Source organism: Plodia interpunctella, chromosome 1, assembly GCF_027563975.2.
Source record: "Plodia interpunctella isolate USDA-ARS_2022_Savannah chromosome 1, ilPloInte3.2, whole genome shotgun sequence".
In the NCBI taxonomy this organism is placed as follows: Eukaryota; Metazoa; Arthropoda; class Insecta; order Lepidoptera; family Pyralidae; genus Plodia; species Plodia interpunctella.
The window spans coordinates 5,060,908-5,076,076 of NC_071294.1; the positions used below are offsets into that span (position 1 = coordinate 5,060,908).

General features: G+C 34.9%; 3 protein-coding genes and 1 long non-coding RNA gene across 4 annotated transcripts; 3 read left to right on the forward strand and 1 right to left on the reverse strand.

Moving 5' to 3' along the window:
- The first annotated feature begins 137 nt into the window (after nucleotides 1-137).
- Nucleotides 138-1,977, forward strand: LOC128673024 (uncharacterized). The gene is made up of 3 exons (XR_008405033.2): nucleotides 138-280; nucleotides 385-454; nucleotides 1,904-1,977. It is a non-coding gene; the product is annotated as an uncharacterized LOC128673024 (long non-coding RNA).
- A 2,253-nt stretch (nucleotides 1,978-4,230) lies between these two features.
- Nucleotides 4,231-5,856, forward strand: LOC128673927 (uncharacterized). The gene is made up of 3 exons (XM_053752138.2): nucleotides 4,231-4,526; nucleotides 4,986-5,185; nucleotides 5,679-5,856. Exons 1-3 carry the CDS (start codon nucleotides 4,416-4,418, stop codon nucleotides 5,767-5,769), a joined length of 402 nt encoding a protein of 133 aa, XP_053608113.1. The 5' UTR covers nucleotides 4,231-4,415; the 3' UTR covers nucleotides 5,770-5,856.
- A 1,113-nt stretch (nucleotides 5,857-6,969) lies between these two features.
- Tpr2 (Tetratricopeptide repeat protein 2) lies at nucleotides 6,970-13,160 on the reverse strand. The gene is made up of 10 exons (XM_053751566.1): nucleotides 12,985-13,160; nucleotides 12,474-12,724; nucleotides 11,637-11,835; nucleotides 11,091-11,229; nucleotides 10,792-10,909; nucleotides 10,267-10,466; nucleotides 9,643-9,860; nucleotides 8,884-8,965; nucleotides 8,318-8,414; nucleotides 6,970-7,906 (listed from the first exon to the last, which is right to left on the reverse strand). The coding sequence occupies exons 1-10, from the start codon at nucleotides 13,050-13,052 to the stop codon at nucleotides 7,791-7,793; spliced, it is 1,488 nt and encodes a 495-aa protein (XP_053607541.1). The 5' UTR covers nucleotides 13,053-13,160; the 3' UTR covers nucleotides 6,970-7,790.
- A 299-nt stretch (nucleotides 13,161-13,459) lies between these two features.
- Nucleotides 13,460-15,141, forward strand: NC2beta (Negative Cofactor 2beta). The gene is made up of 3 exons (XM_053752027.1): nucleotides 13,460-13,864; nucleotides 13,993-14,156; nucleotides 14,661-15,141. The coding sequence occupies exons 1-3, from the start codon at nucleotides 13,624-13,626 to the stop codon at nucleotides 14,808-14,810; spliced, it is 555 nt and encodes a 184-aa protein (XP_053608002.1). The 5' UTR covers nucleotides 13,460-13,623; the 3' UTR covers nucleotides 14,811-15,141.
- Nucleotides 15,142-15,169: the final 28 nt, after the last annotated feature.

A 15,169-nucleotide genomic window follows, 5' to 3' on the forward strand; every position in this document is an offset into this window, starting at 1 on the left:
CTGACAATGACGAGTGTCCATGGAATTTCTAGTAGGTACTCCGTTATACGAAGTACTTATTAAATCCATACGAGTGGCAACACCAGCCATACTTGTCTGTCTTTGAAGTTGTCAATGTCAAACTCTGCTCGCTCTTGCTTGATTGTTCTTTTGCAAGTGGATCTAGTGTAGTGCACCGGTTTCCTGAATGTATCAGCGATTATTTCTGTAATCCTGATAGTTAGAAAGTAGCCTCTGTAGTTTTCTCAAAGCTTTTTCACTTCTTATCATGAGAGCAAAGGTATTTTATTACAAAATCGTATTATTTACATTCTTGTGATTAAATAGGACCGCACTGTCTTAAACTCACAAGGCAAAATTTAACGTGTGATTATTTTGTTTTAGTGGCGTAAGAAGCGTATGCGGAGGCTAAAGCGTAAAAGGAGGAAGATGCGTGCGAGGTCCAAATAAAATGGTATGTAGTTAATGTCCAAATCATTGTAGCTGAGTACCTCTGTACATACATATTGACACGAGCACGCGATTAATAATATGCACTCTGTGATCGGTAATTAAGTAGGTACTGTATACTATTCGTTGAATACATCCACTGCGACAATTTATCTTTGTCTTCATTTCTCAAGTTTTCTTCTAAATATATTCCTCACCCATTTTGGATGTTTTTTAAATCCTTCATTGTCAACTCATGGGAGCAACCATCGAACACTTTAGATTTGTCCTTTTTGGTTATGATAGGACTAATGAAACTTTATTTGATAGGTAGGTGACGTACCTATTTAAAAAATGCGGAAACTACTCTGTACTTTGACAATGTTTTGTCTTCTATGTGTAAAATATTCAGTTGTGGTTACCACTGAATATTTAACATACTTTGGTAGTGCTTATGCCTGTGTATGTTGGTAACAACACTATCAGTCACACTTGGTGGGCAACTCAACTAAGTAGGTACCTACCTACACATGGTTGCCAGCACAAGCACCAGAGGGGCTGTATCTTTTATTTTAATCTTATCTGTATATTTTCCTATAACATGAGACATCTGGCCTTATAGGTTTGCTCCTTGAGATTTGGCAATAACAATATGGCTTCCTTATGGAATGTGACTACCATTTGCCAAAAAGCTGGTAGGTTCACAGAGCATAATCTAACCTGTTGACAATGACTAAAATGTTTGTGTTCATTTTGTCCTACAGAGTTGAAATTTCCCACATTGCTTCAGTTTCCATGACAATGCATTATTATAATAAGCATGGCTTCATGGTGCATGCAGGATCGGATCCCTATAAGGGAACTACTCAAATCTAACATTTATTCAGAAATTAAGCCTTCACAGGCACTTTCACATCATATTCTAAATTAAATTATGTTTACCAAAGCTACAAACTACTAGCATTTCAGAACGACCACTGCTGAGCTAAAAGAAACTCATTCAAACAGTGTTGGTCACTATTATGCCAGAAGGGCTTACCATTTTTTAAATATAAATTTTAATAATTACTCAATGGTTTACTGCATGAACATGGGGTTTTTTTTGTCAAGTGTTAAATGCCACAAGATCACTGATAATTGCTTGTGGCAAAAATTACATTTTTGTAAAAAAACTTCTAGGTATTATTTAACGTTGATGTTAATGTGATATGTAATCTCATGTCATCAGACTTGCAATTTTAGCAAAAATTTACAGGTAATCAAAATACCTATATTCTCCTCTGAGGCAGTCATTTTCACTCACAGGTGAATAATGTAAAGAATTGGGGGAAAGATAATTATGCCATCTCCACCCTTGTGATGTTAAAATGTATCATAAGGACTAAAACATGGCTTACAATGTAATTAATTTATAAAAAATAAGTAGTAGCAGAGTGAGGAGGGTCTATATTTAACTTACTACTCTTTGTTTTAGGTACATTGGTGGGAGTCTTGGAAGTTAAATACTAGTGCTACTGCTTGTGTATCAAATAAAAACAAAAAAACTTACATTTTGTTTTCTTTAATATATGTTTGTATAGTGTGCGTTCTCCTGGCAAAAAAGGATGATATTGATAAACCTAGCAACAGATTAAGAATTTGAAAAATCTATATGTTTGTACACGCTATAATCTTCGGAAGTACTGGACGGATTTTAATGAAACTTTTTTATTATATAGCTAATAATTGATATAAATTATTTTGAAAACTAGAACAATGATGGTATAGCTAAACTATAGGAAATATTGAAATGACGCCTTAAAAGCTATTCAGCCTGACGAACATTTTCTGTTGAGATATAAAAATCGAAGAACTGAAACACCTTATGTAGACCTATAATGGTACAGCTAAACTATAGGGAATATAGAAATGCACTAACAAAAATTGTTCAGTCTGATGAGCGTTTTCTGTAGAGGTATAAAAATCAAAGATCTGGAACACCCGATATAGACCTACGATGGTACAGCTAAACTATAGAAAACAGAATTGACGTTCTAGTAAAATAGTAGATCTGGAACACCTGAAAAAGAGTCATACATAATAGTTCAGCTAAACTATAGAAAATATGCTATTTCAGACTGATTAGCATCTTTTGTATGTATAGGTATCGTTACATTTTTCTATATAATTGAATTTCTCTAATAATTTTGACTCCTTGACCAAAAATTGATCGGCCACGCGAGCGAAGTCGCTGTTGAATAGTGAATGGCTCTATCTAAATGACCACCATGCAATGCAATGGTTGCTGTTACTAGTTTATATATATATATAATGTAATAGTGAAGTTCCACTTGATTGTTAACATCTGCTGTTCAATCTCTGCTGGAGTGTACAGACTCCACTGGCGATTTACGTGCAGGCAGGAGTGCAGGAGTTACTTCAGGCATCAGTTGGTACTTACTAAATCCATGGTCTAACTTTAAAACATGGATTTAGTGAAGGAGTAGGTACCTCTACTAATAGGAAGTATTACTGCGCATTTATCCCGCCAGAGTGCAGTACTGTATGGTTGGTAAACAAAAGCATTGCCGCCTTTTGCTAAGTTGATGAAAACGTTTATTTTAGAGTACTTATTCATATTTTCCTTATGTAAGCATTCGTTTGGGAAAATATACAACAATGTAGCATATTCGGGTGCCGAAATATTGGGAAAATCGTTTTCCATACGATAAAAAACTTCGAAAACTATGGGATACGCCTCACACTGTAAATTTTTCGAGCCAGTAAACGGTCGAAAAAAGCTGGGAACACTTCACACGTGAAGACTTATTAAAATATGGACTTTATACAGGTAAGATCTTTAGTCCAAATCAAGTTTATATCAGTTTATGACCACAGTTGACCAAATATTGCAGAATATAACCTAAAATAGTGTTATTATTTTCAGGATAATCCACTAAATCCTTCCTGTATCCTTTAAACTCGCACCACGATTGCGTAGAAGGTATTGTTGGTCGTAAATCTGCAATAATATTGAAAATTGGCGTTTTTTGCCTCCATTGGCAATGTTTGTGTACCTTAGTTGTACCAGTAGCGCCATCTGCGCTGAGCTTTGCATAATATGCTATTGACGGATGGTAATAACAGCGCGGTCGCAGCGGTCGAAACTCTAAGAACCACCACCCACCTATTATGTCAGAGTGTGTATGTTATGGTCCGTAATATATATGTTGGTTTATAATATACTAGCTACAGCTAACTACCCGCGGCTTCGTTCGCGTAAACTTCATTCGGGAACAGTTTTTTCTCTTGGAATAGTTGAAATAAAATATCCAAGCATTTAAAATACACGCAGCGAAATTTTATTTATACTGCAAAGTTATAAATGTATTTTGAATTGCCTTAACTAAAACACCCCATAAGGGAAAGAATTTCAAAAAATCCTTCCTTAGCAAACGTCTCCTTGCCATAATCTCTTTCCGACAAATTTAACTTCATTGATTTAAAATACACTCAGCGCATTTAGCGCCACCTATAAGAGAATAAGTACATATTTTTCGCAAATTCCACGGGAACAATAGCAAAAAAATTAACGACTTCCATGACACCATATTACCTTCTTGGAATGGAAGTAATATATAGGTATAAAAATATAACCCTTTGTAGGTATAAAAATAGGTAGGTATTGATAAGCCGGTATTGTACTGTACATGGTGAGAAGGAAAAAGAGGATTTTATCGTAGAACCTGTAGTAAAACCTTATGGATTGTTTTTGATATAGGCACCTACTGGGTAGGTATATGTCAAGTCAGTACCATCGCTTGTAGGTACCTACTTATGTGGTCCATGTCCGTAGTAAAGTCAACAGCCATTGAGATCAAATTATTTTTTTCTAAATTTAAGTTTTAGTCCAGGGTATTATAATCACCACTTCTTATTTTAGTAACTCATATTATTTTCTATACTATGCCATCATTTTAGAGTAAGTAGGTACCTAATATGCAAAAATGGGTCGTATGGGAGGTATAAAATGGGAGAAAGCTACCCAATGTCGCCCGGTTCATAATATTATATCATCTGATTTTCCAAAATATAACCCTCAGCCATGGAAGTTTATGGTAAGTATGAATATTATTTATTCCCCATAGGTAGGTGTACGTGGAAATACAATAGGTACATTCTTTCCTGGCATGTTTTTTACCGTAAGTGCTAGAATGGTGGACAATAAAATAAAAACATAAAACGGATTCGTTTTCCTTACCAAAAAATAATCAGTAAATTATCAGTATCTTTTATTTTGCAGTAGGTGACTAGTTGTATTCGAGTGCAGTGCAGTAGGTGACAAGTCAATTTGAGCTGAGCCTTTTGGTTGAAATCTTGCGATATAGGTAGGTAGGTTATCTAGAATGAGCACTTCACTGGCACAACAACAGGAAAAAATTCCAAGAACTTGTGGGTCAAGGAATATGTTTCTACCTCTATTTTACCACAATAAGAGAAATAAGTTCATTAGCGTTCATCGGTCCAGTGTGTGAAATACACGTAGTAGATGGAAAAATATAAAATTGTTATTTTAGGAGGGAAAGCCTCGTGTAGAATGGTTGCTGTCCTATGAATATCAGAGGATGTGGGTAGAAGAAAGAGAAGCATGGAAGAAGCGCATGTATCCTGAAAATACTACGGTGAATGTAGACGTAGTGAAGCGTTACATACTTTCTTTCAAAAACGTCACTCCACCACCTAAACCAGAGAAGAAAGCACCATTCAAAATGAAGAAGTAAGTTCGTTAATCTTAAGCTGGACTACATGTCTATAATAATATTATTAAAGGTACCTAAATACGAAAGTCTGCCTGATATAGGTAACGTCCCGAGGTCAAACATAGGCTTTGCTAGTAACGTATATTTACTTTTACTACTTTCTTTCCGAAAAATATCTTGAAACAATCAAAAACACTGGCTAGTTGACGCCATATTGAAAACAAAACGCACCCAGCGGCTTTCAATCAGCTGTAGTGTTGAACGTTTTGAGCGCCTCAAATATTCAATTAAATAACTAGACGTGTGGTTGAATGGCGCTGTTCAGTCAAAGAGCTAGCTGTTTGATTGAACGGCTATTTTAAGCAGTTGACTGCGACATATACTCCAAAATGACTCCTGACTAGGTGGGCACGTATGTAGCGAATATATATAATGATTGGACATGTCGATTGTAGCTACCTCTCGGATTGTAATAACTACCTACCTACTAATTACATTTGTCTTTATCAGATTTGATGGTATTGGAAGCAAAACTGAAACTAAACGTCCATCTGATGACAAAGCAATGGGCTATGAAAAGAAAAAGGCAGGTGAACAGTAATAAGGAAGTATATATTTTTTTAATTACTTAAATATTTGTTTTATATTTTGTATCGGTTCTTTGCCAATAAAATAATGTATCCCATCATATTGCGATGTCAATCTTCCTAACATCCCCATTGAAGAAGTTAGTATGTTGACTGTAGGATAAGATACCCACCTACATCATTAGCAGGATAAGATACCTAAATCATTAGCGGTGGTGGTGTAATTGTTAAGCCGTCCGCCTGTGGATCGAATCCTACTTGTGCCACATGAGTTTGTATACCAGTCTGACTAAGTATAGTAGTTTCCATTGACCACCACCTGCTTGCGGTGAAGGAAAACCTCGTGAGGAAACAAAAAGAGATTCAAAAATTTTTCAAATATGGTTTTAGATAAAAGTTGAACTAAATGAAATGTATGTATGAAAAACTAGCTTTCCGCCCGTGACTTCGCCTGCGTGGAATTCGGTCATCAGAGGAAAAAATTCGGCTGACTTTTCTTGACTACGTAGAAGACTATCTTTATATGTATGTACTACCAAATTTGATACGAAAAGTTAACAGACAGATAGACGGCAGAGTTATTTTAGTTTATAATACATATAAGTATGGATGTGAGGTAAACAAATAAATTTTCCTGGCTTATCTACTTAAGCAATATTTGATCGTGGCGTTTTAAATTAAAAGATCAAACAAAACAACAATAAGAAACAATAACAATTAAGAAAAAAAACAGGTGGTTCAATTTCAGTGTACCCAGGAGCGAAGGGAACGTAGACACGACGCGGGAAGCGACTGGCCAGCCAATCGCCAACACAGTTGTTCCCCTCACCCCCCCGCGTCCCGCGCAGTACCTGAGAAATCTAAAAAACTACTGCGCATGTGACCACTTTCACTTTTTTGTACTGGTGTGTGAAACGGGGAAAGCAATGGGAAGTTAATTTCATTCCATGTAATGACTCTTAGCCATGAGGAAATCGACTATGAAGACCATAATAAAATTAAAGATTTTTGACGGATAAAGTAGCATTCCTGTATATCTTAACACAGTGCGTCCGCGAAAGTATTGTTTTTAATTTTTCTTCACTTATGTATAGCAGCGACAGTAGATATATTTGCACACCATTCTATGGTAAGGCAATCTCTATCTTTGAAATTAGTCACAAATAAAGTGATGGTACCTAGTTGCTTGGGTGAATAATAATTAAAATCTTGGCTTCAATTTTGCATTTAATAATATAATACCAATAACACTATAACCTATATCTTTATGGATGCTAGAATATGGGAAGTTTCCTTCTTCCAGATCAAAAATAACTTCTTACAAACGCATATTTAAGATGTTTATTTGTTCACAAGAGTATGTTTCGGCTGAACGCTCTGACCTTCATTCTTCTACAATAAAATCGCACTCTGAACAAAATTTAAGTATGTATTTGACATCACTTGTTCTGCTCGATTAGATCTGGCGAATTATTTCATTTGTCTGGTTAATATATTTCACAATATTAAATTCAGACCCTAAGTGGCAATCTAAATTATACAGATAGTCATATTAGTAATTTTATACTTGGTTTAATATTTCACATAATCATTTCCCGAAAAATTGATGGAAATGGAAACTTCCGTTATATAAACAAGTTCACACTATATAAACACTTTAAAAAAAATAAATGGAAAATTAAAATTACTTAATCAAATCAGTCAATATTATTAATTATTATTACTAGAATATGGTTTGTATTCTATACAAAACTTAGTTTCTTTATGTTTATTATTATTCTCTATAAGGCTTACATAATGAAAGATCTTTACTTACTACAATTTCAAAGATTTTATAATACAACCAAGTTGATGTTCAAAGCATACTATTGAAAGTCAATAATTTTTTTGTTAAGTGGAATCCACGTCGGATATGGATATTTTAATATTTTGGAATGACTGGGATTAAATGGGATGGAACTTGTTTCAAACTATGCACTTGGAATTAGATTTAATTGTACATCCGCGGTTTTATGATCACGTGACGTCCAACAAGTTAACCAAATTGGAAGCTGAAGCCCGAGTTGGAGAAGCCGCCGGCGCCGGAGTCGAAGTTGAAGTGCTGCCCCCCACGGTTGAAAAAGGACTGGAACACTACGTTAGGGTCGATGTCTGGAACACAATATGACAATTTAGCCTATATCATCTTGTAAACTAATAAAGTATGTCCTTATATCGGATGGTTAGTATGCGGGATGTAAGCATAGATTACAAAAAACATCTAGCAGATCCCATTCTAGAATATCTACCGTTATTTAGCGTCGTCTAAAATACGCCCGATGGGACTTTAAAAGAATAGAATTTTCATCATTCAACAGATTTTTATGAAATTCGGTACCTACATTCAGGTAGATAAACCGGAGTAAAAACATGTGCCATCTGCTTTTCCTCTCGAATGCATTGTAAAAAGTCAATCAAGAGAAACTGCTATAACCTTAGAATAGCATAAGTCCCCTATATTACAAATGGTATTTTTGTGCAATAAAGTTTAAACAAAAGTATAATATAAGTATGTGTACTGACCGCCCATGCCGGAGCCGTCGTCGTCGAGGTCGTGTCCGTGGTCGTAGCGCGCGCGCTTCTTCGGGTCGCTCAGGATGCCGTAGGCCTCGCCCACCTCCTATATTATCAAAAATAAATTACTCATTAGAACAAGAATTAATCTTCTTTTCAAGTCTTTCCCATGTCATGAGTATTTTTACAAAAAATAAAAATAAGCGAGACGCTGGGCAATTGGTATACCATTGGCAATTTGTAAAGCAAACATTTGATGGAATTCTGAATAAAAGGGTGAAGCCACGATTACACTAGGGACCATTTGACGGGCAACATATCGTTCTTTCCTTTTCATTACAATTACAAGCGTGATATTGACGATGTGTTATTTCACTCAAGACAATGGAAATGAGTGCAGAAGTCGATTTTTTCATAAACAAGTTTCCCTATATTCACAAGTTAAAGTATTTAATCTAAAGCATGTTTTATCTCGTCCTGACAATGTCAAATATTGTAAATAAGTATACTTTAATTTATTATGAATGTGCCAATGTTGGAATTCCAAGTTATTTTGTATTTTCTTGTGACGTTACCTTGAAGCGGCGCTCCTGTTCGCGGCGCTCGCTGTCCGGCGCCCCGGCGTGCCGATCCGGATGGTGCACCAGCGCCCGTTTCCTGAACACATTATTATCACTTGACATCATCATAATTTGTAACACCACTACCACTAAATACACGATGCATTTTCACTATTTTTTCCTTCCATATATGAAAATCAATCCTTTTTTCAAATAAATAAATATATGTATGCGAATAAATCACACAGATTAAGTTAGACCCAAAGTGAACTAGAAACCTGTATTACGGGATACTAAATAAATATAAATAAATATATTAGGACAAATCACACAGATTGAGCTAGCCCCAAAGTAAGTTCGAGACTTGTGTTATGGGATACTAACTCAACGATACTATATTTTATAACAAATACATATATAGATAAACATCCAAGACCCGGGCCAATCAGAAAAATATCATTTTCCACCTTGACCCGACCGGGGATCGAACCCGGGATCTCTCGGTTCAGTGGCAAGAACTTTACCACTGCGCCACTGAGGTCGTCATACTAACTCAACGATACTATATTTTTATAGCATATATAGATAAATATCAAAGACCATCTGAAAAATTTAATTTTCCATCTTGATCTGAATCATTGTCAAAGTAACTAAGATTTAAAGTTAATTCAAAATCCCTTTAGTTACGATTGACGTTTTATGATTATTTTATGTTATGTCAAAAATTCAATCTTTAAAGGCCTAAAATTGCTTAAATATATATCCAAAATGTACCTGTATGCCTTTTTGATATCATCTTCGGACGCTGTTTTTTCAACTCCGAGAATTTTGTAATAGTCCTTGCGCTTGGACCTCTTGAGCGCCATTTTGGCTTCTTGCAGCAACTGTTTATTCTCTTTACTCTTGTCAATCTTGTACAGCCTCTCATAATCCTTCACAGCTTCTTCGAATTCGCCAAGTTCGGTGTAGCATTTGGCGCGACGGAGTAGAGCCTAAGTAAGAGACCAAACACAGTTTCATATAAACATTATAAAGAGAAAATACCAATAGTTATTTTAATTTTTCAGTAATTAGACAAAAAAAATACAAAAATACGATTAAATCTATGATATATTGATCTAATTTTAAGTATATATAACATATTATCAAAATTGCGGCAAGGAGTGAGGGCCGAGCAACTAGTCATGTCATACTATTTATCCCCCAAATAAAATAATTATATTGCCGACATGGAACTATTTCCAGGTCGGTACCAATTGCGGCAAGGAGTGAGGGCCGAGCAACTAGTCATGTCATACTATTTATCCCCCAAATAAAATAATTATATTGCCGACATGGAACTATTTCCAGGTCGGTACCTATGTACATAACATCGAAATATATTTTGTAAATCGTTACCTTGACGTAGTTTTCATCTAGATCGAGTGCGGCGGTGCAAGCGTCAGCTGCTTCTTTAGTTTGGTTTAGTTTAGAGCAAACAGTGGCTTTATTAAAATACAGTTTCGCGTTTACAGCCTTATTGTTTTTGTCGATATTCAACGCTTCATTATATAGATTGAGGGCTTGATGCCATCTTCCCATTTTGAATGCCTCATTACCTAAAAAAGTATATTGGAAATACACAACATTTCATATGTCTATACTATTATAATAAAGAGGTAAATGTTTGTGAGTATATATGTTTGAGGCGGATAATCTCCGAAACTACAGAACTGATTTCAAAAATTCTTTCACCTAGATTGCTATAGGCTATATTTTAACTCAAAATTCCCATGGGCTACATCTAGTTTACAAATAAAATAGAACAATAGTATATAATAGAATAATAGTGTATTTAGAGATTATTAAAACGTTTTTATTAAAACCTTGGACCTTTGAACCTATAAATAAAAAATATACTATAGTCCAGTATAATAGGCTTACCTTCTTCCTTCTTTTGTTTTAACAACTTAGCTCTTTTGTATGTTTCCATAGCCTTTTTGTGGTCAGGTGCCAATCTTAACACTTGTTGGAAATGCTTAAATGCTTGTTCATCTTTATCCTGAAACAAGTATAAACGTACAAAATCCCAATACACCACAAGATAGACCTATGCTAAAAAAGTCAAGTATTAAAAGATGTGGTTGGTGATAAGATAAAATATATGACAATTATTATTAAATCTCGTAGATTATTTCGTAATATCAGGATACTAAAATGTATATCCTAAATAAAATTCTTACCTCAAAGTAAAGACACAGTCCTCGAACATAAATGGCCTCAGCATCGAGACTATCAAATCGTAAAGAGTCATTCGCAATTTCTTGAGCTTCCTGACAACGCCCGAGCATCGCCAAACATTCCGCTTTTGTGAGCTTGTCCCTGTATAGACACATACATCATGAGACTTTATTGCTCATAAACACAGAAAACTGACAATAGACAATGCTGAACATTTCAATTTGATAATAATGCTATACAGTTTCAGTCAACCATGTTCAATAGCTTTCTTTGTTAGGGTTATTGTGAACATAACAGATAGATTTGGTATGCAACTTACAGATTCTGTATACAACTTTTTTGAAAATGATTGTAATGCAAACATTGCAATATAAAAAATTGATTTGATTATATCTGATACAATAAACAGATATATCAAGGACATCAACATAGCTTCCTAAATTATATAAGAAAGCAATTTTCTTGCAGGTGAAGGGGCAAAATTAGAAATCAAATAAATAAATATAGAGCCTAGAATGCAACAGGAATGGAAGGAATGAGAGACTGACTTGGAGCAAGAAGGGCTATAGTCGAGGCAGCGGTCCATGCAGAAGACGACGCGGCGGAAGTCGCCGGCCTCCATGGCGCGCTGAGCGTCCTCGTGCAGCCGTCGCAGCGACTCCAGCGCGCGCCGCTCGCTCGCCGCGCACTCCGCGCCGCCCAGCTCGCTGGCGCGCGCCACCGCCTGCTCTCCTCCAGACATATCACCTATGAATGGTATTATTCAAATAAAACAATAAAGCCAACATTTACAACATACATTTTAAGCCAACCTTCTCTATTCTCTCTCTCTCTCATCTGAGCATTTTCCCAGTTTCTTCCTCAGCTGTTGACTGTTCAGACACTCACACCCATTCATACTTTTTTATCTCCATTTTACCATTAACATGCATATCATTCTTGACATCATACCAGTACTTCTTGCATTTGCCCCTTCTGCCAGGACCAGGCAGGAACAACATATTCATGCATTGTAAATGTAATTTGTTTTTGTTAAATCTTGGAAATAGTTTGAAAGTGATTTTTCTAATGATGATTCCATACATTGTGAGGTGCATCAGAGGCATATTTAATCTGATTGCCTATTGATTATGTCAAGTTTGAAAAACATCTTTTGACGGTGGTTGGTGATAATCACTTAAATATAATAACTAATTTGAAAGTAGTATAAGAAAATATTTTCAAAATAAGTGCAGCATAGGTACCATCTGCATCTGTGAGATAAAGACATTTTCTTACATTATAATAATTTAAAAGATTAGTAATTAAGTTAACTTTATGATGTTGTACATGGAAATAAACAATATTTTATTATTTTTGAAATCCAAGTTAATTCTTATTCTTACCTAATGCAATGCAACATTTAGCAATGCGAATGTAGCCTTTGGTAAATGTTGGGTCTAGTGAAACAGCTTTCTGTGCGTCTTCAAGGGCTTTTTTGTACAAGCCCAGCATCATATAGCAGGCAGATCGGTTGCCATAGTAGGCAGCATTCTCTGGACACAATTTTATTGCTTCATCATACATAGCCAATGCACTTTTGTAATTTTTGAATTTGTATAAATGATTACCACTTTCCTTTTTTTCTTCGGCCAATCTAAACAAAAGAAAAGTAATCGTAAAATGATTTGTTTTAACCAACCAATGTGTCAAGCATTCAACCAACCCACACTAGACTTTCCTACTACAAGTGGGTCAAATGTCAAGGTACTCCTAACAATTGTACTAAATAACAAACCAATTAAGTAGCTATGTAGACGTCATTAATTATTTAAAATAAAGTCAAATATAGTTTAGTAACAAATAAGTATGAAATAAACGAGTAATAGAAAATTACAAAACGTACATAAAACATACCTTTCTGGACTCTTGGGAATTAAATCTTCAATTGTTAAATCCAAATCTACTACATCCGACTCTGCCATTTTTGTAATTTTTGGATGATGTAAATTTTTTGGACAATTTATTTTTTGGATTGTAGAACCTCACTGTTTTTTGATGACTGATCCACAAACAAAAGAACGGAACCTGAAAGGACCAAAGCAGAGACCACAAGGTATTTTTTTTTCGTAATCATTATAAGAAACAGCAAATAAATTTAGTGCCCATACTGCCATAAGTAAACAAAATTTCCATAAAGATTGAATTTCCATAGTACAGTATAACTTCCCGGCAAGCACAATATGGCTAATGCATGGAATCTAATCTCATACAAAGCAGAAATAGCAGAGCACGCTATGGAGTAGTGGATGTATAGGCTTAGATCCCTTTGCATTTCAATATGAATAAACGAAACCAAAAAAAATATCTTTATGTTCTGTTATTGTCAATTTGCTGTCAATTGTTAGGGTAGATTAATGACTAAAGGGTAAAATAGTAATATCTACCTCCCTAAATGTAAAACAAAAAATATTCATTAATTTTATCAATCATATGTTATTTGTGTGTTGAATAATTGAATAAAAAATATATTGAATCTATTACTAATCATTTATTATGGGTAGTCCAGAACGTGAACTGTGTCCTCCACCGTCAGAAGAAGATGAATTGACATTACCAAGAGCTAGTATTAATAAAATGATAAAAGAATTGGTTCCTTCGGTTAGAGTTGCATTTGAGTCGAGAGAACTGATACTAAATTGTTGCACCGAATTTATCCATTTGCTCAGTTCTGAGGCTAATGAAGTTTGTAATCAAAATAATAAGAAAACAATTAACGCTGAGCATGTTCTTATCGGCAAGTACCATTTTTTTTCTTTCAATACATAGACAAGTTTTTATATTGTATTTCACAAATGAGTTTTTACTATGCATTTGTTAGTGGCATGTGTCTTTCCTAAAATTTTCTTATTTTTCTATTTGTAGCTCTTGATAGATTAGGTTTCAATGACTACACACTAGAAGCTGAAGCTGTTTTGAAGGACTGTAAGGCAGTAGCTGCAAAAAGGAGGAGGCAAAGTACCAGACTTGAAAATTTGGGAATTCCAGAAGAAGAACTACTGAGACAACAGCAGGAGCTATTTGCCAGGGTAAATATTTTTAGTCCAATACAAACTGGCCATACTTTTTAAGGTCAATTAAAATAGCTTTAATTACATTTGCCAGGATTTAGAACATAAAATTCAAATTCATTATATTAAGGAGCTTACTAAATGATGACTGGAAGATGGACAACTATAGAGGGACCTTTGTATCAACTTGTGCACAGCTATAATAAAAGTTGCACAGATGTCACATAAAGAGGTTGGATTTATTTCATTTTGTATTTGGAATAGAGGGAAAGCCATGAGATACCGCTTACCCCAATTATCTCACTCAGCCCTGTGTATTGTCACTGCTTTTAATACCTGAAATAATGCAGTTACTTTGCAGGTTAATGTTTAATTATAAGGTTAAGGTCACATTTGGTTTGATGATATGAAAGTAAAAAATAAAAGTGCTATCATTTTTAAAAGATTTAATATTTGTAATAAGCATCTTAACACCAAATAGCACAAGGTATGAAATATAAAACATCTCGTTAATTATTATAGGCACGAGAAGAACAAGCTAAGCAAGACCAACAACAATGGTTGTTACTACAGCAACAGGGCCTTGCCGTACCAGAGGGAGGTCCGCAGCCATATGTACCTCCACCATCTGGACTCAAAACTGAGGATGATGAAGATGATGATTACTCATAGGTTTAATAAACATCTTATGGATTAATACAAATCTAACGAAATGTGGACATTCGTGAAAGCCTTGTATTTATATGATCTAGTTGATGTTCCCGGAAGTATACTTAATTTGGTCCTAAAGTTTTTAATAGTTTTTAATGACATTCCGACAACAGCAATTGCCAATGTCCTGTTTTGCTCTCACTGATCAATATCAGAAGTTGTGTAAACACATGCATCTTCATTCCTTATGCTTTGATGAATGAATGTGAAAAAATCAAGTCAAAATTGTAAGGAAGTAAACAAAATGTAATGTCTTTTTTTAATAATGTAATAAAAGTTGTACAGTTAAAAACATCTGTTTTTGTTGTATCAACACACAA